This window comes from Asterias amurensis, chromosome 11, assembly GCF_032118995.1.
Source record: "Asterias amurensis chromosome 11, ASM3211899v1".
Taxonomy (NCBI): Eukaryota; Metazoa; Echinodermata; class Asteroidea; order Forcipulatida; family Asteriidae; genus Asterias; species Asterias amurensis.
This window is the reverse complement of record NC_092658.1, coordinates 5,775,043-5,802,038: the sequence shown is the minus strand read 5'-3', so window position 1 is coordinate 5,802,038 and position 26,996 is coordinate 5,775,043. Positions and strand designations below refer to the sequence as shown.

Below are 26,996 nucleotides of genomic sequence, written 5' to 3'. Positions count from 1 at the left end.
GGGGATTAGATTATACATAACATTATTTTATCACATTCCAAATTTAGGTATAACTTTATAGTAACATATAAGTAATTAATAATCTGTAAAATGTATGGAATTATTGTACATTTTTAATCAGTCTTAATAAATGGAAAGAATTACTTTCAAATCAACGATCTTATAATGCAAAATGCAACTGAACAGTGTTAAGTAACAGTATGCCTTTCTTGATATTTATGCGTGATGTCATAATTCTTACCCAAAATGAGGCTATGGGCACATGTCTCCCATCATTTGCGGTGGCTGCGCCCATAGCTTCGTTTTGGGTTAGCATTGTGACTGTATGCCTCATGCATAAATACTAAGAGAGGCATAGGAGGTCATGAACGTTTACTTCTGCCTTAACATTGACAAAATGTGTTCAGAACCTTAGGATAGGTTTTCGCGTACCCAAATAAGATAAAAATGCTGGACTTGCCCCTTGTGATTTTTAAATTTCTGACCCAAATAAAATAAAAATTCTGGACTTACCCCTAGTGATTTTTCCATTTCGGACCCAAATTTTATAAAAATGCTGGACTTACCCCTTGTGATTTTTTCAATTTCGAACCCAAATTTGATAAAAATGCTGGACTTACCCCTTGTGATTTTGTCAATTTCAGACCCAAATTTGGACTTACCCCTAGTGTTATTTTCAATTTCAATTTGATAGAAATGCTGGACTTACCCCTTATGTTTTTTTTTTCAATTACGGACCCAAATTTGATAAAAATGCTGGACTTACAATGTACCCCTTGTTTTTTTTTTTTTTCAATTACGGACCCAAATTTGATAAAAATGCTGGACTTACCCCTTGTGGTTTTTTCAATTACGGACCCAAAGTTGATAAAAATACTGGACTTTACCCCTTGTGATCCCAAATTTGATAAAAATGCTGGACTTACCCCTTGTAGTTTTTTCAGTTACGGACCCAAAGTTGATAAAAATACTAGACTTACCCCTTGTGATCCCAAATTTGAAAAAAAAATGCTGGACTTAGCCCTTGTGATTTGTTCAATTTCGGACCCAAATTTGATTTAAATGCTGGACTAACCCCTGTTGCGTTTTTTTCAATTTCTGCTGGACTTGCACCTCTTGTGAATAAACAAAAAAATTATCTTGGGTTGGAGTGGGGGAGGGATTAGACCTACATAAAATGCAATCAATGTAGTCAAATTCCAAATTTAAGTAGCTTATTAAAAAGTTTCAAAATATGAATTATGATACATTTTAATCATTCTTTGTGTAACACCAAAGCTCAAAAAGTTATATATTATAATTACAAAAAGTCAGCATCTTGTAATAAAAAAAGAATTATTTTATTTATAAACAATGTAATAACACAAAATGAAAGTCAACAGTAACAAGAGCTCATAAGTGTTTCCTTCTATTTAGGCCCCTAGTAACAGTTTAAACAAAAAGAGCCCAGTGACAAAAGGTGTGCAAAACGTTTTAGGCAAAAAAGCCAGCCTTTTATCTTCATAGCAGTTGTACTGAAGTTGTTTGTCACTTTTAAACAAGGAAATAAAGATAACTTTTCAAAAAACATCTAATTCAAAACCAGAGTTGTCTGTACGCAGCCCTGACCTCTTGAAGTTCTAATGATGTAATTAAACCTGAAGGTATAAACAAATCCCACATTACCTGTGGAAGGTTAAGATTTTTTTTTTACAGAATAACCCAACAGTAAAAGAAGAAAAAAATGGTATGTACAATGAACTACAAGATAAAACATTTTGTAAGTGGGCATTGATGAATGTAAAGTAAACACCAATGTACATGCGATAACACGATGGTCCCTAACAGCCATTGTGCATGTCACTTTACCACTGAACATCAAAGACCAAATTAACAACCTCAGAGGTGCAACCAGCTGTTGAAGACAAAATATGAAAAATTCTACCAGACAGGGGCTGGCAGAAAAATCACGACTTCAGTTTTAGGACAAGGGACCCATACTCTGGTGCACTGGCTAGCAGAGACCAGGACAAAGGTGGAATATGGAATAGGGAAATTTCTTAAAGCAATTACAACATTGCTAGACAGATCATTTCATTTAAGCAAAATTTAATAGACGATGTGACGTCACTCGAAAACCATAACATGATTCGTGGGCATACCGCCGGGCAAAACCTTTGTGTTTTTGCAGTGTATGTAATCTTACCATGACTATGCGTCTTTTTGCCCGGCGAAACATGCCGTATACAGGGTTTTTTCAACAGAGGGCGGTTTGAATGTAAACATAGGTCACATAGTCTATATGCCATCTTGTCTGCCCCAGTTGCATTCTAACATATTATTTGTAACATTAAAACACTAAAAAAATAAACAATAAAAAAGTAAGCAGAATGTTATTAAATAAATTCAAGGGTTACAGATTTCTTCCTACAATGAAATTAAAAATTAATTTTACGAAAACATTTGCTAAAGAGACAAAATAGTTTGAACCAACTTGGGATAAACATTCATAGAGTAAAAAGATGAATAAATTAAATCCAATGCATTCTCGATGAATAATAATTCACCATTATAAGAAGATACCAGAATTTTTTAATAAATAAATTCGACGGTAAAACTCAAGTTCAATTGATCAAGGTTAAGTTGGAGCTTGAAATTAGCAAAATAATAAATGAAAATTCGGAAGCATTTCAATAAATAAATACTGGGATTCCTTCAAATACAGACAATGAAATTCGTGTTCGAATCAATATTTTGATCGATAAATCAGAAAACAATACGTCAGTTTAAAATTTACCGAATTGATGTTTGAACCGCTGATTTTCAAGTTGATTTTGTTTTCTTAAAAACCTTTTATATGAGGACTATTTAACTCTTAACCAAAACGCACCTTGGTTTCATATTTACTGACAACAACAACAAGATTTAAAGGGAGGGTTTACTTCTGGTAAATACATTACTCCAAAAGTTAATGACTATAAAACTTACTTAGTCTGTAGTAATGTGAAACCCTTACTAAATTTGTCAAGCAAGTCAATTAATACTCTATGTACCTTTACATAGTTTCAACAGATGGCCAGTTTGTGAAACGTGAATCCGTTCATTAAAGACACTGGACTCTATTGGTAATCGTCTAAGACCAGTCTTCTCACTTGGTGTATCTCAACATATGTACAAAATAACCAACCTGTGAAAATTTGAACTCAATTGATCGTCAAAGTTGCGAGATAATAATGGGAGAAATTACACCCTAGTCACGCGAAGTTGTGTGCTTTCAGATGCTTGATTTCGGGACATCAAAATCTAATTCTGGGGTCTCGAAATCAAATTCAAATGTTTAAGTGGAAAATCACTTCTTTCTCGAAAACTACGTACGTTACTTCAGAGGGAGCCATTTCTCACAATGTTTTATACTATAAACAGCTCTCCAATGCTCGTTACCAAGTAAGTTTTTACGCCAACAATTATTTTGAGTAATTACCAATAGTGTCCAGTGCCTTTAACCCTGAAACAGAGACTCAACTTGTCCAACTCTGAGCAAGTCAATTAGTTCTCTATGTACCTTTACGTGGTTGTTATAGATGGCTAGTTTGTAGTAACGTGAAACCCTTCATTAAGTCGTCCAAGTTATAGATGGCCAGTTAGTAGTAACGTGAAGCCGTTTATTAAGTCGCCCAAGTTATAGATGGCCAGTTAGTAGTAACATTAAACCCTTAGTAAACTTGTCAACTCTGAGCCAAACAGGTCAGCCATCAATCCAATACTCTAAGTACCTTTACATAGTTGTTATAGATGTCCAGTTTGTAAACGTGTAACCGTTCATAAACCTCTCCAACTCTAAGCAAATCAATTAATGTACCTTTGCATGTACGTGGTTGTTACAGATGGCCAGTTTGTAGTAACGTGAAGCCATTAGTGAATTCTTCCAGGTCAGATCCAGACAGTGCTTTCGTTGCTCTCCAGTGAATCTCACTCGCATGAACGTTATCCTTCTCTAGACGGACATACTCCAACCATAAATCTGATAGCAAGAAAAAGTGAAAAAAAATAGGTAATGGCCTGATGTTTCGACCCTAGCAGAGTCTTTCTCGAAGGCTAATTGACAACACAACAAACATGAACAGCCGTCAATTTCACCAAACTCTTCCTAACTTAGAACTAATCTTAGGCCTTAGGACGAGTTCAGTTCCGTATCCAAAGACGTTTGGACGTGTTGAGCCCACCCTAAGTTAGGAAGAGTTACTCGTCCTACTCAAGATAGGATTCATCTGAGCATTTCATGAATTCGACTGCAGGTAATTAAGTGAACATAAGCAGTGAAGTGGAGATACATGAATAAAGAGAGAGAGAGAGAGAGAGTCAGTAAGCACACATGAAAAAGTAAGGGTTAAACAATGAAAAGAAAGCCACGGGGTGGGGGGAAGTAACGTTTGATTATATTTTTGGAAGTGACAGGCCAATAAAATAAAAATAATAACGATTTGGGATGCTAACCATCCTCAGCCAAGAAGTTAAATTGCGAAGGACACAGCAACAACATGTTCCAGAAGCAGGCATGCGATAGTGTCATGGCCGAGTGGTTAAGAGCACTGAATTCAAACTCTGGTGTTTCTGATCAGCGTGTGTGTTCGGGTGCCAGTCATGACACCTGTGTGCTTTAGCAAGACACTTTACCATGATGCTTAGCCTATGGTCCTGTGTGTTGTGTAACGCACGTAAATGAATCCAGTGCACTTATCGAAAAGAGAAGGGGTTTGCCCTGGTGTTACTGGTTTGATTGCCAGCATATTGCGCCACGATTAGGTCTAAAAATTCAAATGTAATCCCACTTAACTTGCAGGAAATACTGTATGTTACAGCACCAGAAGCGTCACTGGGTGGCTGATATGCGAGCTACATGTATATAAGAAGCCATTATTACTATAACTATTGCCCTGCTACTGACCTGGTCTGGATGATCCGTACTCCATGAGGGCATCTTCATAACATCGACGCACTCTCGAAACGTCTGGTTCGGCCTGAGCCAGTTCCATGGAGATATTCTGCCTGAACAGGTCCAGAGACAGAGGCCTGGATTTGGATAATCTGGAAAGTGCAGGAAAAGACAATCTGAATAAATCCAACTCATTGGCAAACACAATTACAATCACAGAAAATGCCCAACATATATAATACATGCAACAAATCTTTTTCAGACCGACTCTGTTTAAAGCGCTATATAAGAACTAGATGGTATTATTATACAAATGTAAAGCATGTCATTTTATATGCCATATGTGGATAATTCGTTCGTCAGTACCTTGAGTACATTGAGTACATTGGAAGATTAGTCTCCCCTGATTTTCTGCTCTCCCCGCTTGAGATCCGGAGAATAGCACAAGACAGGGGAGAATGGGGAAAAGCATGTGTCCGCCTGCCGTGCAGTCGACTGATGATGATGATGATGTGGATAATTCAGCAGACAGCAGAGTTATAAAACGGGGCCCAAATCCCCCACATAAAACTAAAATAAAAAAATAATTGGAGTAAACCCAGACTTGTATCAGACCTACCTCTTGTAGATTTTTCTTGCTCTCTTGAGTTCCTTAGTAAGTGCTGCCCATTGTAAGTATCTTGACTGCATCGGTGATGAGATTACTGGTGGCTCCTTCATTGCAGCCTGGTCACCAAAACAACAACAAAACTTTGTTTACAAAAATTATATATCATACTTTGAACTTGCTTTGCACAAGATAAAAAAAACAATGCATATTTATTACTAGAGTATTTTATAAGAACCCGGCAACTCAAGTTCCTTGGGCACATACTCACAATGCCAGATGATGAGCCTGGCAAGATATATGCTCTATACACACCGACCTTTGTGAAAAGAAGACTAGGAAGGCATCGCACATCATTCCTGACATAATACGTACAAAGCCAGCTTGGAGATGATGAAGGCATGTTTCGAACAGACCAACACACACACTTGCCCAAGATTGTTGTAGTTGGAGGAAACTTGCACCGGAGCGAAAGGATTATGATTTATTACTAATAATGCTCTAAAATAAAGTCTTTTTCCGGAACATTCATCCAAATTGCTTTCATGGGTAGAATTTAGCAAACAAATTTGGCATTGCATGCACCGGAGCGAAAGGATTATGATTTATTACTAATAATGCTCTAAAATAAAGTCTTTTTCCGGAACATTCATCCAAATTGCTTTCATGGGTAGAATTTAGCAAACAAATTTGGCATTGCATGCACCGGAGCGAAAGGATTATGATTTATTACTAATAATGCTCTAAAATAAAGTCTTTTTCCGGAACATTCATCCAAATTGCTTTCATGGGTAGAATTTAGCAAACAAATTTGGCATTGCATGCACCGGAGCGAAAGGATTATGATTTATTACTAATAATGCTCTAAAATAAAGTCTTTTTCCGGAACATTCATCCAAATTGCTTTCATGGGTAGAATTTAGCAAACAAATTTGGCATTGCATGCAACATGCATCTTCTTCTTACATAAATTTTGACCCCCAATATGGCATACCGTGGGCTGACAGTAGCCGAGTGTGATCTCAGTGCAATGGGACTATAGGTTAAAATCACAATCAATATTTAAAAAGAGACAATGTAAACCAGGAGAGTTTGGACAAAACAGTTTTCCTCCGATAGACCTTTCTATTGCAGCGTTACAGCCATGTTTAGTACCTTGAATATATCATGCACATTCTCCGGATTCATGATGAGGCACCAGTCTAAACCCAAATACCACAGAGGTAGAGCATTCTGTGGATGAAATAATAAGCAGTGTGAAAAAAAATCTATCAATCCATCAATCCATCAATCAATCAATCAATCAATCAATCAATCAATCAATCAATCAATCAATCAATCAGTTTATTTCCACAGTATCACAATCACATTCAAAAATCAAATCAAAGACAATTGTAAATTGGAAGTTAAAGGCAGTGGACACTATTGGTAATTGTCAAAGACTAGCCATCACAGTTGGTGTATCTCAACATACACATAAAATAACTAACCTGTGAAAATTTGAGCTCAATCGGTCATCGAAGTTGCGAGATAATAATGAAAGAAAAAAACACCATTGTCACACGAAGTTCTGTGCGTTTAGATGGTTGGTTTCAAGACCCTCAAGTTCTAAATCTGAGGTCTCCAAATCAAATTTGTGGAAAATTACTTCTTTCTCGAAAACTATGGCACTTCAGAGGGAGCCGTTTCTCACAATGTTTTGTACCATCAACCTCTCCACATTACTCGTCACCAAGAAAGGTTTTATGCTAATAGTTATTTTGAGTAATTACCAATAGTGTCCACTGCCTTTAAGAGATAAATAGTTGTTTGATAAGATCATTTCAACGAAGAATAAGCATGGTTATTCATGAAACTGTGCAGGGACATATAAAGAAGCAAAGCTTGTAAGGTTATTGTTCCATGAGCAAGATTGTGCATTGATTCAAAAAACACTTAGATGTTTGTGGAAGATGCAACCCCAGGTAGGAAAAATGTCCCTGAAAGGACAGGTGTATTCAAGAAGGCTCAATGCACAAGCTGCTAACAAAAAAAGTTGTTACCTTAACAACTCACCTTAGATTTGACAAATGAGATGGCGCTATCAAAGAGCTGAGACACCTCATCAAGCTGCTGCTGTTTGTCTGTCATATCAGAAATATTTATCAGTATATTAACCCTCTTACTATTGGTACTATTTTTGATGAGCTGACCAACCAACTGAGACCACAGACCTTTATCATGCTGCCATCATCTTGGTCATGTTCCTGGTGCCGAATAACAATAATGAATCCTAATAATCAATTTGCAATTAGGAACCAGACTATTTTGTTCTTTCAGCCTCGGTTTGGGAACACTGATATCAATGGGATGAATTCAAGATGGCTGCACCGTGACAAAGGTCTATTCCAGTTGTGTGGTTACCACATATCATACTGCAGCCTGAATCTGGATCTTAATCTGAATTTATTGAGTCAGCACAGCATCCAAATGGAAAAATCACATCAAATTTCTGTTTTAATTTTTGCAAGAAAACCCCAAACAGTGTAAACTCATGCAGGCAAAGCATGTTGCAAGGCATATTAAGCTGGTAACCAACTTCTTCCCTCAGCTTAGTAGAATTGTGTTCCTAGAAATTTCTATCCTACTTCAAACAAGAAACCATCTGATCCTACCGACTCCACAGTCCCTCATAGCGAGGCGGAGACACGCCTCCCAGATGTCCGCTGAGCGTTGATGAGATGTAATAGCTGATGCGGCAACCTCCTTAGCTTTGTCAATCTCTCCGATGTCTTGAAGGAGTGTCATCTGGAAGCAGATGAGGAAAGAATCTTAGGCCATGTCTGAACTGACATCTTTGGTAATGGCTAAAGCATAGAGCTGCTTAAAGGCACTGGACATGTTTGGTCATTGTCAAAGACCAGTATTCTCACTTGGTGTATCCCAATATAATGCATACAAAAACAAACCTGTGAACATGTTGACTCAATTAGTCATAAAATTGGAAGACAATAATGAAAGAAAAAACACCCTTGTTGCATTGTACTTACAGATGAATTATAAAAAGCTTCAGCTGAAGTCTTTTATTATTTGAGTGAGAAATTGCCTCTTTCTCAAAAACAACAATACTTCAGAGGGAGCCGTTTCTCACAATGATTTATACTATCAACAGCTCTCCATTGCTTGTTACCAAGTCAGTTTTTATGCTAACAGTTGAGTAATTACCAATAGTGGCCGGTGCCTTTACTCAGAAAATGGTACTTCAAAAAGAAAATAAGTAGGATACCAGTCATAGATTGTACACGTGACATGCTAAAAATGTCGTACAAGATAGGAAATGTAAATGCGGTTTGCGTTGTGCAGTAGGTCAATTTAAAAAAACTCTCTTAAAACTCTCTGATGGAAAAACACTTGTATATGTTGTTTCAAGATTAAAATTGTTCATGATCAGTAGAGCAAGTCTAGACAAGGCAAGACAATGGTATGGCAATCTTTAGTCAGCAAAATAAAGCACATTTTGGTCGAGAGTTACAGATTCGTAGAATAAGAGGAAGACTCTTGTGATGTACAGGGGTGAGAGTCATTACTAACGAAAAAGTCTGAAACTTGGATACAAATTCGAAGGTATTTTGAAATGATGCAATTTCTACTTTTTGGTAACCCCTGGGGTTATAGATTCCGAGGAGCTTTTGGAAACAGTATCCAAAGCACTAGAGAAGTAGACCAATGAGCAGGATTTCTTTATTTGTGGAAAAAAATATAGTCTGATTTTCTTCACCAGGCCGACATAAAAAGTCTGAATTCAGCCAAAAGTCTGAACAATCTCATCCCTGGAAGTATTTCCCCATCCAAACTCATCACAACTCCAACCAGATAAATGAGAATATTGTGAAAAATACACTTACCCATTTCAAATACAGATCTTCAGTGAATTTCGTCTTTTCATGTGCAGTTGAGAAAACCTTTAAGGCTGTCTTAGCTCGCTGCAGAAACAAAACAATTTCAATTTAATAACTGATTAGTTTATAAATCATTGCCTCAGTACAAAAAGCTGTCTTTTGATTTTGCAAAAAAACATTGTATCTCTCCTAAAATGCTCCTCGCAAGAATACCCAAGAGGAGGGATTCGCCTCGGTGTTCCTGGTTTGATTGGCTGCATATTGCGCCACAGCAACTTGTAAACCATTACATGGTGCTATGAAACGGCATAGTCTCATACTTCAAAATAGTACTCTGCATAGCAGGGGAAGAAAATGAGCAATTTATCCCTACATAAGAACTCAGTAATACAGGTTTTCTCGGTCAAATTCGGCAAATGAGCAGTCAATTTCATATTCATGCGTTCGAATTAAAGCTGTTTTGCCTCTCCAGTTGTTACCGCGTTTCAAATTCAGAATTCGGCCATTCAATTTCGTTTTGGGTCGAGTCAAATTCCTTTAGCACCATGTTCAATTTAGAGTAGCGTCATTCTTTTTCGCGACACACACGCCTGAAGAAGTATCTGCGAATTTGAATGCTGCTTTGATGAATTGTTAAATTGAATGATTATTTTGTTAACTCGAATGACGCAACGTTACATTTGACTTATCCCAAAACGAAATCGAATGACCCTTTTGAGTAGCATTTGATTTTGCGCGAAATAGAATAGCTTGGTGGTTAAATTGGCTGCTCATTCTCCGAAATTGACCGAGAAAACCTATATTTATCGTTATTTAAGTAAGAATGCTAAAGGTCCAGATAGTCTCTTCAACTCTACTTTGTCAGAATAAGTGGTGGTAAAATACAAATTCAGATTTGTCTTTGACCTTATCACTGACATCGGAGGGTCCACCCAGGTGTAGTCTCTCTATGCAGCAGTCAGCAAACAATGTCCACATCTTGGTTGTTGGTAGTCTCTCCGCAGCCGTCTCGTAGACTGTCCAACATTGTGACTCTTCTGCTAAGTGGATGGACGCAGATTCTGTGTTTGATCAACACAAAAAAACATTGCTTCATATACTAAAGAGCAGGGATGTGATAAGCCCTGGCGGCCTTACACTTCCGTATTATACTACAGTGACGTCCTGGATATAAGGGTCCATTTCTGGGGCGGAAATTTTTCAAAGCTTCATAACTCAAATCTTACCTGCAAGAAGCCACTAATTTCAACAGATTCACATTCCATGGCAGCATATATCACAAATCCATCACAAATCCGTCATTTTCATGAAATAATGCAGCTCCCAACGTTAAGAAATTCAAATTTTTGTTCGTTCTCTCACAGTCTACCGTGTGTACGCAAGACGCACGATGCGCAAATCTTGCGTTGCGTTTGCGTGTTAACGCTGTGCAGTCAAGATACGGTGACCAAGAATTCATGCATCTTGCGTCTCGCACGCGAATGTATACACGTTTTTTTAACGTTGGGAGCTGCATTATTTCACTAAAATTTCGGATTTGTAAAGAATATATGACGACCAAAACCCACCGCAGAAAAATGTATGCCGCCATGGAATGTGAATCTGTTGAAATTAGTGGCTTGTTGCAGGTAAGATTTAAATTATGAAGCTTTGAAAATTTTCCGCCCCAGAACTGAGCCTTAATAGTTAGGACTCTGTATCTGTGTACAGAGAAAGAGTCCTACATGTATATAGGGCTAGGATGTGATAGGCTGTTGAGAAAAAACATGAACTCTGAGCCCAAAGCGCCAAAGCATGCGAGCGCGAAAGCTTTCAAACATAAAGCCCAATATAAACATCTATTTTTTTCATTTTAAAAGCCCTACTCTGCAATCTGGGACGTTGTTTTATGGTTTTTATCTAAACATTTTATGAAATTGATGTTTAAAATAATCAAACCAAAAATATATAAAAAATGTAATTCGGTAAAAAAACGGGAGAATTCACATCCCTGAAAGTGGGGCTCTAAGGTCAAAATTCAGTTTTGTGATGCATTCATTTTATAATAGAAAGAGTCCTAATGAAAGTGAAGCATTGGATCAAAAACAAATGGGTCTGTACATTCCAAAGAGGAAGGTTTTGTGCCAAGGAAAAGGTCAAATTCACGCCATTTTGATTGAACACCATCACAATCCAGGAATGAACTTAAATGTTGTTTTCCTTCACTGACTTCTTTTATGAAAACATGAAACAGTGGCATGGGGTCTAAATATTCAGTAAAGGATACATGTACATTACCATTTCTGGCGGCCGTTAGATGTCTCCTTGCGAGGGCATCCCACATTAATTCATTGTTAGGATGAGCTTCCTGTAGACTTTAAACAAACAAAGAAAAACACAATAAATACAACTTTTGTAAAATTTCTTGTTCATTTTCTGAAAGGTTTGGAAGATCAAGCCACATCAAAAACTAAGGGTGAGAGTCCTGACTTTAAATCGAGAAAGCAGTTACTATTTTCACAAGAAAAAAACACCATATTTTGGGATGAGTTAATGTCCTTTTTAACCCTGAATAAACCATAGCAGCCAGATATACAAGAACATAACCAAAATAGTGGCAACATCATAATGGTTGCAAATTCGAAAATTATTACAAAAATAAACGATTTGTTTGAAACCTTCATCTGCAAATTTGATTTCAACCAGCCTCAGGAAAGTAATGAATATACAGCAGGCCTTGAATTTCACAGAGGCCAAGGCCTCCGTTGTCCTGGTCTTGGCCATGGTGCTCCATCAAAAGTTTCCCATAGACTTCAATAGGAAATGCCCTTTTCAAAATGAAAAATAGCTTTGCCCTCCAAAGGTGAAATTCCCGGTCTGATACAGTGCTGTACTGAATCGGCGTAATGATAAAACCAAATAATATTCTTTATCCCCGATGCAAATTAAACATCAATCAAATATTTGTTACTTACTCTGTATAAATCTCATCTTTAATGTCTTGAGTAAAGTCAAACTTATTGCAGACCGGAATGAACGCCAAGTGAAGATTAATATCATCTACAAGATATAATTTAAGGGGGAAAAAAACCACAATAATCGAGTACAAATATGACACAACAAAATATATTTAAAGACACAGAATTATTTTACAATTCAAACAGCAAACTGTTAAAGGAACACGTCTTTCACAAGCGTTTGTAACCGTTTGTTATAAAATGCATATGATAAAAAAGATATTTTAAAAGTGAAATATAGTGATCCACACAAGTATCACTCGAAATTGCGTGGTTTACCTTTTACCTCGTCGACAAACACGGTCGGCCATTTAAGGGAGTCAAATTTTTGACTCCCATAAATGGCCGACCGTGTTAGTTCGCAAAGTAAAAGGAAAACCACGCAATTTCGAGGCAAATTTGTGTGGATCATTGTATTCTACTTTTAAATCATCTTTCTAACCATAATGCATTTTATAACAAACGGTTATAAACGCTTTTCAAAGACCAACTCGACCGATCCAAGGCAATGTGTTCCTTAAAGAGTTTACTATAAAGATAACTGGCGATCCTTTTTTTAAAATTGATTTCCAGAAATGAAAACTATATTTCCCTTCAAAGTTAATGTCATAATATAATCAAACATACATGATGAATTTGTAATTTGCGCTCCTGGTGTTACTTCCTGGTTCCTACTTTGAGCGAATTGCAAAAGTGAAGTGCAGTTCCTTTGCGTCACAATTGGAAAACAGAGTTGTGAAATTTGCTTCGCATTCGCTTTAGATTTGTCATTAACGAAGAATTAAGAGGAAAACACTAAACATCCCAGACATACCTGGCATATCTTGAATGGCTATTTTATAAACGAGCCTGGCCACCTGTCCTTGCAAGAGGGCATCCTCCATTCCTTCCTCAACGACATCTACGTCACTCTGTTTTAACACGGCCCAACGCTTTCTTTGCTGTAGAAAGGAAGTGACAAATATATCATTATAGAGCAACACAACCAGGCCTTGCACTTAAAGGGTCTTGATACATTTTGTAGTTCAAGATTTTGGCCATGACACGAATCCCTACCCACTGTGAATGAAGATATATGTTAATATATTTCACCTCTAGAAGTTTCAGCTTCAATAGTCGTCAAGTTTTGGGGAAACAAGTGAAAATCACAGAGCAATGTTTTCAGGCGAGTCGCGCCAGTCCATTGTACATTTTTCGTCTCAGGAAGAATTTTTATTTTTTAAATTTTTTTTTATGTGTGAAATTGTTTTACTCATTTCTCAAAAGCTACAGCACCTCGGCAAGTAATATTTTGTGGGGAACCTTTCTACCATCATTATCTTTTACCCGTGTAAGTTTCATGCAAATCTGTGGACGTTTGTGTTTTATGTCATACAAAAGTACACAAACTCTTTAATTTTCTTTAAAAAAATATACAGGTTGGTGTAGTGGTAACTTTTCTCAGCTCTCACCTCTAGGACCCTGGTTCAAATCCCACGAGGGGCACTACTGAAACTTACCGTCTTTGTCTTCTCTCTATGGGGTTCTCTTTTCTGAGAAACCTTTGCTTCACAACCAGACAAAACCAATGAAATTAAAATGTTGTTCCCTCCTCTACTTTTTTAAAAATTTTTTTATGCAAGTTGACAGAAACACAAGGCCTCAAGGCCACTTCAAGGCACTGTGGGCTAGTACACAAATATTGACTGCTTCGAGTGCTATGGTTAAAAGTATGACTCCAGAGGTGATTCCCCGGAGCGTTCTATTTTCCCGAGGCGAAGCCGAGGGAAAATAGAACGAGACATGTCATGTGACGCGCTCTAAACCAATGAGCAGGCAGAATACTTGTAAGGGGTGTTATAAAATCAACTATTTTTCCAGGGGCTGTTGTCACCTACTCCTTGGGCTGAAACAGGGTTACCCCTTTTACAGTCCATACGGATGTAGGCTTGGGTATCGTCCACAGGAGCCTGGCTGGTAGAGCAGAAAGCGCTACTTCGCCAGCAGTTTTGGATGAAACCCGCGGGGCCAATCACAAAAAAACTTCACGCAAAACAGCAATCGCTGCCTCAATGCTTACAATTATTTCAAATTTATAGAAATATTTAAATATGGCTTACCTTATCAGCATGCATCAACTCCATTCTGAAATACTGTGAAAGGAAGGAATCACAAGAACCTCGTTAGTAACCATAAAAATTTGCCCCACCATTCTCATCCCAGATTGCTTGATGAGCTTGTACAAATTCACCAGCTCATTTCCAACGGGTCACATCCAAAACCGCTGGGATGGGCCGGTGAGCATCTACAAATTCTTGTTCAGAATAGACCTTATGCACATGACGTCATTTCAGTAGGGCGCCCTCACCTAGAGGTCAAAAGGAGGTTGTTCATTGGCCAATCCTGTGCGCCGCGCGTACAAATCTGTGTGTTTCGATTGTTTCGTCACCGTTTTTCCACTAAGATGGCCGCTGGATGACGTCAATGCATAAGGTCTATATAGTGGCGGTCAGGTTGGTGTAATCGTGTCTTACCTCGCCTTCCACCTCTGGCACTCAAGTGGGAATCCCACCAGGGACACTATGTGGATTGGGTTTTTCAGCCCCTACTTGACTGCGTGGGTTTGTCCCTGGTAATCATTCTCTAAGATTTTCCTCCCACATCTAAAACTGAAAATTCTTCACCATCTTCTCTTCTCATTTGGCTCTCATTAGAGAGTTGAGAATTTGATCCAGATTCAGATCCAAATCCATGATGGGAATGATTGTACTGCAGTTGTCACATTGCACAATCACATTTTAAAACATTTTTATGATATTGTAAACCAAACAGGCGATCGACCTTTTTAAACCAAAGTATGAAGAATATTTTGATCAAGCCCTATTTTTAGCATGGAATTTTGTTTGACTAACCTCAACTCTGAGTTTCTGACTCTTAGGATGGTGCCTGATGGCTCGTAGCAGGAGACTCCGAGCATTCTCCGCAGACAGATTGTCCTCCATTTGAAACTTGGCTGCGATTATCCACAACGCTACAAGAAACACACAAGCAATTTGTCTTTTATTTAAAGTTCTCCCTCTTAAGTCAAAAACTTTGTTTTCTCATTCTGCGTTAATGTCCATGTCTCAGACCCATACAATGCGCTGCTGAAGACAAGTATGTTCAGGAGTTGTATCTTGGTTCGTTTGACTAATTGAAGTTAGCAAGTTTTAAACTACAGATGTTATTGTTTGTTTGTTTGTTTGTTTGTTTGTTTAGATGATCTTCCAGTTAAGGGAACTCCCACAAGGGGAAACAAACACCAAGCTGGAAACAGCCAGTCTCTCTGTATCATACAAAGAATGGTGTAACGTCTACGATTATGAATTGCATAAATCAAGAAATTGTTGATTCAATAACTATAGATGACAATACTTATTCTAGTCACTGTGAAATCAGCGGCCATCTTTGTAGGATTTGAACCCACAACCTTGTAGTTGCGAGTGCTGCAGTCTAACCACTGGACCACAGTGACCTATTTATTAATTTATTTAGGTCCACAGAGGTAAAAAGAAGGGAATAATCCCCTGAACCAACCTGAATGCCCCAAAATATATTACTTTATATTTATTATATTTATAATGTTTTAAAAATATTTTATTACTTTGTTATTTATTCAAAAAAATATCTACCTGGATTTTTGGAGTAGACTTTCAGCAATTTGGTGAACAGTTTACTCAGCTCATTCTTCATGTTCTGTCAAAAAAAAACAGAAAAAAAATTAAAGAAAAGTAATCGCAAACAAGCCCGGTTCATACTTCCTGCGTATGTGAGGTGAATTTAATGAATTTAATGTCACAACTCTGTTTTCGCTGCGATATTCGCACAACTCAACCCCTACGAATTATTTGTTGCGAATTTGTGACGACAATATTTGTATCGCATTCGCATTCGCAATCGCAGGAAATATAAACCGCGCTTAAGTCTTGCTGGGCACTGCGTCAGGCATCCAGAGTAACCAGCATGTAGGGTGATCCTGTGGGAGCCAAAACATGGACAACTAAACAGAGGGAGGCAAATCAAGAACATGGTGAAGACGATGAAGGAAGATACAGGGTTCGAGACTACAGCTGAACTAGCTTGCTGCATGAGGGCTCATGTTGTGTGGCGTGTGTATCATCGCGCTCGTCTCAAGTAGCCACTTGGGTCGACGGAGTGAGCGAATGCAAACAGTAGTGTCCCATTTCGTTTATTTATTTCACAGGTAAGCTTAAAAAAGTACAGAGATAAAAAATAATCAGGAAGACACAAACTGACCGTAAACTAAACAAAAAAAGTGCCACCCTGAACGATTTCAAAAAAGGAAACTTCATAGTTATCGGTTTGATTCGCTGATGCTACATTTTAAGAAACATACAAAAATTAAGGGCATTAAATAAACAGAACATTGCTTTGAGAAAAATATACAAGAATGTCCAGTGTCAAAACATCAAATTACAATTATAAACATCAACAAAATTCACATTAAAAAAGTGTTCTTACCCATTTCTTGCAGAACTGTATGTGGGAGAACCAGAGTTTCTGATCATCACAGAACATGGTGCAGGCTCTCTGATTAAACAAGCAAAACAAACATTGAGCTGAAATTGGTCAAGATGTTAATAATAATAATATCGAAGTCTTATAAAGCGCACGTATCTACATAACAAGGTACTCAAAGCACTTAGTATGTACAAACTTTCAGAAAGATAGATTATTGCAGTGATGAATTCTGAGACCCAAATATGCGCATTCAGCTGCACAGCAAGGAACACCGTGCGAACCCCTAATATTTTCGATAAGTGCACTGGGTTCTTTTACATGCGTTACACAACACACGGGACCAACAGCTTTACGTCCCATCCGAAGGACGAACCAATGGTTAAGTGTCTTCCTTAAGGACACAAGTGTCACAACTGGGGATGTTACAAGTTGGTTTAATTTAGTGAGTGAACTTTTTTTGCGTAAGAATGCTATAAAGGGGGATTTTAAAGCACGGTGGGAGTATAGTAAGGTGAGGTTTGCGGTAGCACCATGTGTAAATCTCTTTCGAGGCGTGTTGGTTCTGAAAAGAACCGTTTGTTGACAACTCACTGTGAAGACGATCAGAGCACCTGATCGAAATGTTGAGTTGTCAACCACCAGTTCTTTTCAGAACCAACACTACTCAAAAGAGATTTACTTATGGTGATTCCTCACCTAGCTACATGTATATTAAGTGCTTGGATTACTACTACTATTGCATCTTATCACAGCATACAGAAAGACAGATTACATTTTCCCTTGTGCCTATGAACGAAAACGATAACGATAAAAATGCACGCCCTCGATTGGCTGAATGAGCGTGGGCGTACTCTGCGGGGAGCAATTCAACCAATCGCGAACGTGCATTTTTATCGTTCTCGTTTTCGTTCTCGTTATCGGGGCCTGTGTGACCGGGCCTTAACTCCTCGAGTTGGGCTACGTCCTTGAGTTGGGATATGTCCTGTAGCCTTATAGACCTAAATGGCTTTTCTCAGGTTCCTTGCTGTTCCCAAAAGCACTTGAGCAACAGATCTACCCTCTCATTTTTCCCTATTTCATCCAGATGTTTCCCCAGTGCTTTTGGAATTATTATCAATATTTACTGGCAATACTATCTTTGAGTTCTTAAAGACATTGAACACTAATGGTAATTGTCAAAGAACAGTCTTCTCAGTTGGTGTATCTCAACATATGCATAACATAACAAACCTGTGAAAATTTTAGCTCAATTGGTCATCGGAGTTGCGAGATACTATGAAAGAAAAAACACCCTTGTCACACGAAGTTGTGAGCTTTCAGATGCTTGATTTCGAGACCTCAAATTCTAAACTTGAGGTCTCGAAATCAAATACGCGAAAAATTACTTCTTTCTTGAAAACTAAACGTCACTTCAGAGGGAGCCGTTGCTAACAATGTTTTATACTGTTAACCTTTCCCCATTACTCGTTACCAAAGGTTTTATGCTAACAATTATTTTGAGTAATACTAATAGTGTCCACTGCCTTTAAGAATCTTACCCTGAACAATCTCTGGATTCGTCGGATAATTGCGTACTCAATCTCATCCTTTTTGAAGAAGTAGCCTAGTCGCTAAAAAGTCAAATCAGAAAAAAATCAAATTATTATTTAAATGACATAACAATATTCAATAACCCTTCTACTTTCTGACCATTCATCTCATCCACTGTGATTTTTAATGATACACTTTGTCAGCCTGCTAATATATCATGTTGTGAACGCATCCTAAATACAATTTAGTACACAGTCGACCCTCCTACTCTCTGACCATTTAATATCACCCACTGTGGCTTTGAATGATACACTACGCCAGACTGCAAAATGATATCACGTGGTAAAAACCTAACACAGTCCACAGTCAACCTTCCTACTCTCTGACCATTCAGTATCATTCACTTTGGTTTTGAACAATTGACTATGCCAGCCTGCAATTTGATATTATATGGTGATTGCATTACACAAAACATACAATTAGTTTGGTGCATAGTTGTGCAGCCAAATAAAATCTGCGCAGTTGAGTGAATGTTGATGGCTGGTCACCTCACTGGAAAACGTTAACAGACAAGAAATTTAAATCTATATCAAATATTTACATAAATAAAATAAAATTAGTTACCTCTCTCCTTGTCTTGATCAAAGCTAAGAGGTTGATTTCATACTGTTGGGGAAACAAACAAATCAAAAATTATCAAGCTAAGCATAATTAGCTGTAAGACCGGGTCTGATGTCACCATGCAAAAGGGGATGGTGTCTTTTTCTGCATGCCCCACAGCTCTGTAACAGCTTACCTGAACACATCAGAGAAAAACACAACATCTCACTCTTTTAACGGCAACTTAAAACGTATCTTTTCTGACAGGCCTTTTCATGAACTCAAGTTTTTTCTTTCCTCTCAGACAGGCGCCTTTGGTTTTAAAGTTCTGACAGATAATGCATGCCTTATAAGAGCTGTATTATTATTTCCACTGAACTGCATGGGCCCAAGGCCAGTGATTTCAGCATCAGGCCAGTTAACTCAGGATCGGTGGTCAATCTGTGTTTTGAATTGAATAAAGATACTTCATTCTGGCCTTGTAACAAAAGTCGTAGGCCCTTTTCAACTCCATGGCTTTGGCTTTGGCTTCAGGCTCTGCCTCTCGTCTGAAGCCTCAGCACGTTCGCAAAGCATGCGCAATATTGTCCAAACAACCAAGGGGCAACGCTGGCCTTAGCCGAATCTGGAGCCGAAGCAGTGGTTTTGAAAAGAGACCTAGTACAGTAAAGACCTTTAGCGACAAGCTAGGGTTGTGCATCTACAATTATTATCTGAGACAGTTTGAAACTTGTGACTTTTGATCGGATCTAAACTATGAGCTGACTTTTAAAATAAAATTGACAGATTTCAACACACTTTCCAGGATTAAAATAAAAACAGGACGCCTATTCTTTACTATACAGTCAAACAAATCAGGAGCAGAAAAAAGCAGAATTTTTAGATTTTTTTTTTATTACAAATAAAAAATATTCCATCAACCAAAGATATATGTCAACCAATCTCCCTGAATAGCATCCATGGCTAACATTTTTTTTTACAGGAAATTTAATATTTATTTTTTACTGTCGGCTTCGTTCATGAACTTGGAAACATATTTCAACAGGTTTTGTGGTGGAAAGACAATTAACCAGTTAAATGTCCGAACCCTACCGAACTGTCTTGTTGAACTTAACACAAGGCTCAAAATTAACAGTGGACCACAGACCCAAGGAGTTGTCGTGGCCGAGCGGTTAAGAGCACCTCCACCGAACTCAAGCTCTGACCTGTTCAAGGGAATGTTGGGGAGTCATGACACTTGTGTCCTTTAAAGCAAGACACTTAACCACTGCTTCAGCCTTCTGATGGGATGTAAAGCTGTAGGTCCCGTCTGTTCGCCCCGGTGTGTTTGGCAGTGGGAATATCTTCAATTAAGAAGGATGCACTAGAAAGGAAGAAGAAAAAGAAGAAGAAGAAGAAGAAGAAGAAAAAGAAGAAGAAATAAAAAACCGACCTGAATATATCTCAAGAAATCTTCCTTCTCTTTCTTAAGGCGGACGAGACGATACTCAAAGTTTGTTCTCTTCTTCACGATAGTTCTAGAATTTAAAATAGAAGGAACATGAAAATGCAATATGTGTTTTCTTGTAACCCATCGGTCTACCTTGACAGTTGAGAAGATCGTTAAGCCCGGTTCATACTTCCTGCAAATGTGAATGCGAAGCGAATGTTGACGTCACAAATTCGCACCCAATAATTTGCATCAGTTGACTTGTGCTCAACTCTCTTGCGAATTCGCAACGAAAACAGAGTTGTGACGTCAAAGTCACTTCGCAGAATTAAATATTGCCAATACTCTTGACTGCCTCTGATCTCGGCCCTATGCCCAGGAACCTTTAATCATGTGAGGCGAGATCATTGTTTGCGTAGAAACCTATTTATACCTAGACAATGAATAATGCATGGATGGGCATGATGGGAGAATGTGCGTTCATAATGAATTATGATAAATCGAAAAATTGCAATCACTCAGCTCAGGTCATTGTGAAAAAATCATTAATCACACAACAAGTCTTAAAATGTAATTTAATAAGGCTTTTGTTAAAATGTAATTTAATAATTAATAACAATCAACCAAACCTCCCCCCCGCCCGACACGCCCCCAAACATTGAAGTAGTCATTGACTATTCACACACACACAGTGGTACACACAGAGACACACTTCACTACCATTTGAAAGGCGAAACGAGTAATTTACTTACTTTATTTCTGGTTTTGTGAACAGCCCTACACGTTCTAACTGCTCTAGTTCCTGTAGTGTTTCCTCAATATTCTGATGAACAAATTCCGCCATGTTTGCCCGACTTGAATTTTATTTATACCAAATTAAAGTATTTTTTTCACAACATGCGCTGCGCGAAGTTGTGTTGATCAAAACGTGGGGCACATGTGATACCACCTCGTATCAAAATTTATACTTTGCTGTCGACCCATCGTCGTGCGTGCAGTTAGGCCAGATCCTGGACTAGACTCGGGGACGAGGACAGTGAAATAGCAGGTCAAAGGTCAACCATGTTAGTCAATGGCTGCTTGCGGCTGTTGAAAACTCCGCTCCAAATACTTGAAAACACTGGTAAGAAAAGTTCGTTTTATAAATTTTTAAATTTGAAATAGAGTTAAAACATTTGAGTTTTAATAATGGGTGTTTATTAGTTAACAGCATTAGCGTTTTAGCCGCTTAAGTACACAAATAGCTAAGCACATATTTTGTTTGCTTCACATTTTTCTTCTTTGAGTTGACTTTGTTTGAGTTTTGACTTTGTTTGAGTTTTTGAGTTGACTTCTTCATCAAAAGGAAGGGCAGGCAGAACATTCTCAGCAGAGGTTATCACAGCCCAAAAAATGTAATAGACCTTATGCATTGGCATCATCCAGCCACCATCTTTGAGGTCAAACGGTGAGGAAACAATCGAAACGCACATAGATTGACCAATGAACAACCTCCTTTTGACCTCAAGGCGAGGGCGCCGTACTGAAACAATGTCATGTGCATAAGGTCTATTACACACCAGGTAATCCCCACACCATTTGCTGTTTCTTAGCAGAAAATACTGCCTATCATGCAGAATCTGCAAATTGAACTGGACACCGATCGACCGTCGTAACAACAACAATTTTACAATACAATACAATCTGACAATAGACAAAAAACTTCATACAATTTTGGTTGGAAACTTGTTTCAGCTTGGCCACACGCACAGTCAATCTGGAACTGGTTTCAGCTACATGATTTTTCTTGTTCTAGCATAGTGCTGCTTAGTTGCGATAAACGTAACCCTCCTCCCGACGGCCGCCAGTCGGCAGGAGGGTTACATTATCGCAACTAGTTGCTGCAATGAAATTGGGCCCCGGTCGCTGCACAGTACCCCGGCTATGCCAGGAATCAGGAACAAATGCGCCGCCAGGTGGGGGCTGGCGGCAGCCTGTGACCGAAGAAATTGAAATATCGGGCTGGGGTATATATAATATATATGGGGTCCGGGCGGGGGAGGCGTTATTGAAATCGTTATCGTTATTGGTTTTACTCACAGTGCTTTAAATCCCTCGGGAAAGTCACACTAAATTCTTAATATTTTTAAATCAGTTTTTACAGTTTTGTACATGAGCCCGAAGTTCATAATTCCTAATTCCTCAAGTCTCTCTCTCTATCTACCTTGGCAGGTTTGTGGTCGTCGTCTCTGCAGCATGTAGGACCAGCGCTAAGCCTCTTTGGGGTACGATGGGCATCCAAGAAGGCAAGCGGAGGAAAGAGAAACACTGGAGGCAACAGTCCTGGAAAGAGACTCGGAATCAAGAAAATGAATGGTAAGCTCTAAACAGGGTTTATATTTCATGGAGTCAGTTGCCTCCATTGCCCCTGGTCATTGCCTTAATGCTCCTTGATGTTTTAGTAGAAAGTTGCAATTTTCTCATATAGGTGCCCGTTACTAAGGAGAAAATGTCTTGTTGCCATGGCTCTCTCAAAATCAAGGCATCAGCGTCTACCATTAAGCTAAAACTAAACTGACTCATGCATCATGCTCAAACCAAACTCTCCCAAAATTCATCGAAAAATGTTGCCTGATTTTGTTTCTGAAACTATGCACAGCATTGTCCTGCACCCAGGAGCAGTCGGCGACGGACATAAAACAATTAGGTGACAAGTGAGTAGCGAAGAGATGGATTTGGTGGCATTTAGGCCTGCAATCGATTTCACAAAAAGTTGGGGCTAGTCCCAATTTAGGACTAGTCCTAGGAGTATAAAAAAACGTATGGCGAGTAACTGGTCGTAACTCGAGATAAGACTAGTCTTAACTCTTTGTGAAATCCACCCCTGGACGACTAGTGAAATTCACTACCCAACTTCAATAAATCACAAATTGACACTAGTCGCAACTTTTTTCAAATCCAAAGAATGTGTATCGCTAGTTTTATTTCTTTCAGGAGTCTTGGCGTACGTTACCAGGTAGTTGAAAAGTGGTAGTTGCGACTGGACACAGCAAACAATAGTCACGACTCCCAACACTAGTAGTAATCTGATTGCTATTGTATCCAAAACATTGAAAGAGTGATTCAAATAAACACAAGTGACATAGTACAATGTATAGGGAGTGTTTTGTCAATGTAAAGCAAAGTTTGTTATAAACATGTCCTTTAAAAAAGAAAATTCATTCCTTTTTTGGGGGGAGGGGGGACTGGGGGCAAACTTGTGGGAGCAAAGGAGTAAATACGGGTATGGGTTCAAATTCCAAACAGGCTGTCCAAAAAGACACCTGAACTGTTAGGCACTTGTTGAAACCTCGGCTTCAGCTTGGGCTCTAGCGAAGGCTTTGTTTGCCTGTTTGAAGCTTCAGACCAAAAGCATAACTTTTGAAAATAACTGACAGAGACACGCGGACCCCAAGCCGGACTCCAGGCCGGAACTCAAGCCGGACCCTAAGACGCGGTTTTGAGAAGGGCCTGTGAGTGTGTGTATTCAGGCTTGTTTTACCTATGCTTTTAACTGGTTCACTCTATAGGTGCATATGTACAGCCAGGGATGATTCTAGTGAGGCAGAAGATGGCATTTAGGTGGTACCCTGGAAACTTTGTAAGTAATCATTGTTGTGATTTTGGGGAACAAAACCATTTTCTTAAAGCCAAAATGCACTTTCGGTAAACAGTATTGTCCAAGTCCCACACTTCGTGTATCACAACTTAAATATATAAAATAGCAAACCTGTGAAAATTTAGGCTCAATCGGTCATCGGAGTCATGACATGTGTTTAAAATAAATCCGTAATTCTCGCTATCGAGAATTGATATTGTTTTAATGTTTTCTCAAAAAGTAATGCATTTCATGGAATAATATTTCAAGAGAAGTCTTTCACCATTACCTTCTGTAAACCCTGTAAGTTATTTGTAAATCTGTGAACTTTTTTTTCGTTTCTGTACCGAAAGTGTATAATGGCTTTAAAATGAAGTGATTTTGAAATGTTGAACCAGTTTTCATTCTTTTTTTTGGTGTTAAAGCATTTTTTGAAAGTGTTGCCATGTTACAAAAGAAAAACCACGAAACAAAAAAGTCGTTCAGCGTTATTTTTTTAATCATAAACAATTCTAGCTACTGTGATTTTGTTATGGCCTTGTAAGTTTGATGATATTGTTGTTCCTTGTGGTAAGGAAAGGGGATTTTATGGAGTGGCATTAATAGGCCACCATAGCCTTGCTGTATGATGAGGTCATAGGTTATAAATAAACCATTTTCAGTGAATGCTACTACTGGAGTCCTGCCGGCTTTAGAACAATCTTCATTTTGCTTTTGTAAAAATCTTTGTTATTTTTATGCTTGTTTGGAGCAGCTTGCTAATATTCCAAATCAAGCCGCGGTTGTGTTGAGCATCATTAACCCTAATTTTCTTAAAGGAACGTTACAGAATTGGTAAGAAACAAAAATTGGTGAAGATCACAGATTTACATAAAATCTACACAGTCTAATGATGATGATAGTAGAAAACTTCCCTTGAAATATTTCTGTCTGAAATGTCATATTTGATGAGAAATAAACAATCTAATTTCGCCTTTGGAGTTTATCGCTCAGTGAACGTTTTATAAATTTTCGTTTGGAATCGTTTTTTTCACTATTCTCTCGTGACACAGATGGCCGATCGATCTCAAACTTCTACAGGTGTGTCAGTTTATGTATCTGGTGGATTACATAAAGTGCTGCCAAAAACTTTTTTGTTTTCAAAAACCAATCCTGTAATGTTCCTTTTAGTGATGTATTAGAATGTTTCCCCACCCTAACAAAATCTAACACCATACAGCAACTCAACACTCAAACTGTTAAAGGCAGTGGACACTATTGGTAATTACTCAAAATAATTATTAGCATAAAACCTTTCTTGGTGACGAGTAATGGGGAGAGGTTGATGGTATAAAACATTGTGAGAAACAGCTCCCTCTGAAGTGCCTTAGTTTTCGAGAAAGAAGTAATTTTCCATGAATTTGATTTTGAGACCTCAGATTTAGAACTTGAGGTCTCTAAACACACACAACTTCGTGTGACAAGGGTGTTTTTTCTTTCATCTTGCAAGTTCGATAACCGATTGAGCTCAAATTTTCACAGGTTTGTTATTTTATGCATATGTTGAGATACACCAACTGTGAAGGCTAGTCTTTGTCAAGAACAGTTTAAGAACAGTTAAACTGTAAACAAATTAAGAATTTTTTTATTATTTTTGTTCATGTAGGTTACAAAAGGAAGAGATCGCACGCTGTCCGCTCAGGTGGCTGGTACAGTTTACTACACCCATGAGCGTTGGAATCCTAAACCATCGACCGTTTTCGGAAAGTCGATAGCTCCGACCTTATCCGACGAGGAAATGACAAGAACATTTGTAAATATCAGACCAGAGCCTGAACTTGGTTTATTCAAGTTGAAGGAACAGGTGTAGAATTTTGTGGATGGAGTCATGACCTGTTTTGGAAACGTTGATTTGTGTTTATGTCGGCGATGGTTCTTGGGAGATGATGTTATCAACGAGTAAAAGTTTCTTTAGCGGAGAGTAATATGTATGGTAATCACTCTTAAAATGAATGGTTATAAAAACTTAGGCCGTGTCCGAATTGGTGGCTACGGCTGCGGCTACGACCGTTGCCAGGGGTGTTGCTAAGGGCGTCCTATACTTCAATGCATGATGACGCGGCGATCCGGCCGTAGCCGTAGCCGTAGCCGCCAATTCGGATCCGGCCTTACTTTGAAAGAAGTACAGCGGTTTCCGGTATTATAAAGCACTTTGAGAATCATTTGAAGTATAAATGTGGTTGAAGATAAACATCAGTTTTTATTCCCCGAAATTTGAACCTGAAAAATGTTACTGTCAGATACATTTCTCAGATTGTGTATTCCAATGACGAATTTTTCTTTCTAAATGTGGACATATTAGCTATGTTTTTTTTTATATAGATATCTCAGACAACAAGGTTCTTATAGTCAGAACCAAGTTTTGTTGTTCTTTTTCAAGAAGTTATGAGTAGGCAATTCTTGATAATTGCAGAACATTTTCATGAAAGTTGAATGGTCTGTGGGTCCTGGTTCAAATCCCACCTCGGATCGGAGCCTTGCATGTGAATTGGGTTCTCAGTTCCCAATCCAACTATGTGGGTTTTCCCCCCCCCCCCATTTGGGGTTTTCCTCCCACAACTAAAACTGAACATTTCTTCCTGTTATCTATTCATCCTGTTATTGGCGCCGAGTTCGCTATTGGTTGTGTGATAAAATAAATAAATAAATAAAAATAAACAAATTATACACGTTTGTCTCCTTGCTCCCACTACTTTTTTTTCTGGCCATTTTAAAATATGCGTACACACTTTCGGAAGCAATATAGGGCTTCAGTTGAAACCGTTGGAATTTAATACCAGTGCCTGGCTGTATCCTTGTGGGCAAAGACAAGGTTAGCCTGAACATCTGATGTCACACTTCAAGACTTGTGAATAACGGCAGAAATCGGCCTCCAACCGGTATGTATAT

General features: G+C 38.4%; 2 protein-coding genes across 3 annotated transcripts; one reads left to right on the top strand and one right to left on the bottom strand.

The window, feature by feature from the left end:
- Positions 1 to 60: 60 nt before the first annotated feature.
- On the bottom strand, positions 61 to 21,342 carry LOC139943782 (U3 small nucleolar RNA-associated protein 6 homolog). 2 transcript variants are annotated; one of them, XM_071940590.1, is made up of 20 exons: positions 21,205 to 21,342; positions 20,456 to 20,540; positions 19,048 to 19,089; positions 18,432 to 18,503; positions 16,894 to 16,962; positions 16,044 to 16,107; positions 15,285 to 15,403; positions 14,493 to 14,525; positions 13,208 to 13,334; positions 12,352 to 12,436; positions 11,675 to 11,751; positions 10,304 to 10,458; positions 9,404 to 9,481; positions 8,174 to 8,306; positions 7,575 to 7,642; positions 6,675 to 6,752; positions 5,532 to 5,638; positions 4,925 to 5,064; positions 3,861 to 4,000; positions 61 to 3,609 (listed from the first exon to the last, which is right to left on the bottom strand). In XM_071940590.1, the coding sequence occupies exons 1-20, from the start codon at positions 21,294 to 21,296 to the stop codon at positions 3,607 to 3,609; spliced, it is 1,767 nt and encodes a 588-aa protein (XP_071796691.1). In that variant the 5' UTR covers positions 21,297 to 21,342; the 3' UTR covers positions 61 to 3,606. The 2 variants fall into 2 exon arrangements, with proteins under 2 accessions (XP_071796691.1, XP_071796690.1); XM_071940589.1 differs by having other exon boundaries at positions 61 to 4,000.
- Positions 21,343 to 21,446: 104 nt separating this feature from the next.
- Positions 21,447 to 26,774, top strand: LOC139943783 (large ribosomal subunit protein bL27-like). The gene is made up of 4 exons (XM_071940591.1): positions 21,447 to 21,575; positions 22,664 to 22,807; positions 24,001 to 24,071; positions 25,714 to 26,774. The coding sequence occupies exons 1-4, from the start codon at positions 21,515 to 21,517 to the stop codon at positions 25,915 to 25,917; spliced, it is 480 nt and encodes a 159-aa protein (XP_071796692.1). The 5' UTR covers positions 21,447 to 21,514; the 3' UTR covers positions 25,918 to 26,774.
- Positions 26,775 to 26,996: the final 222 nt, after the last annotated feature.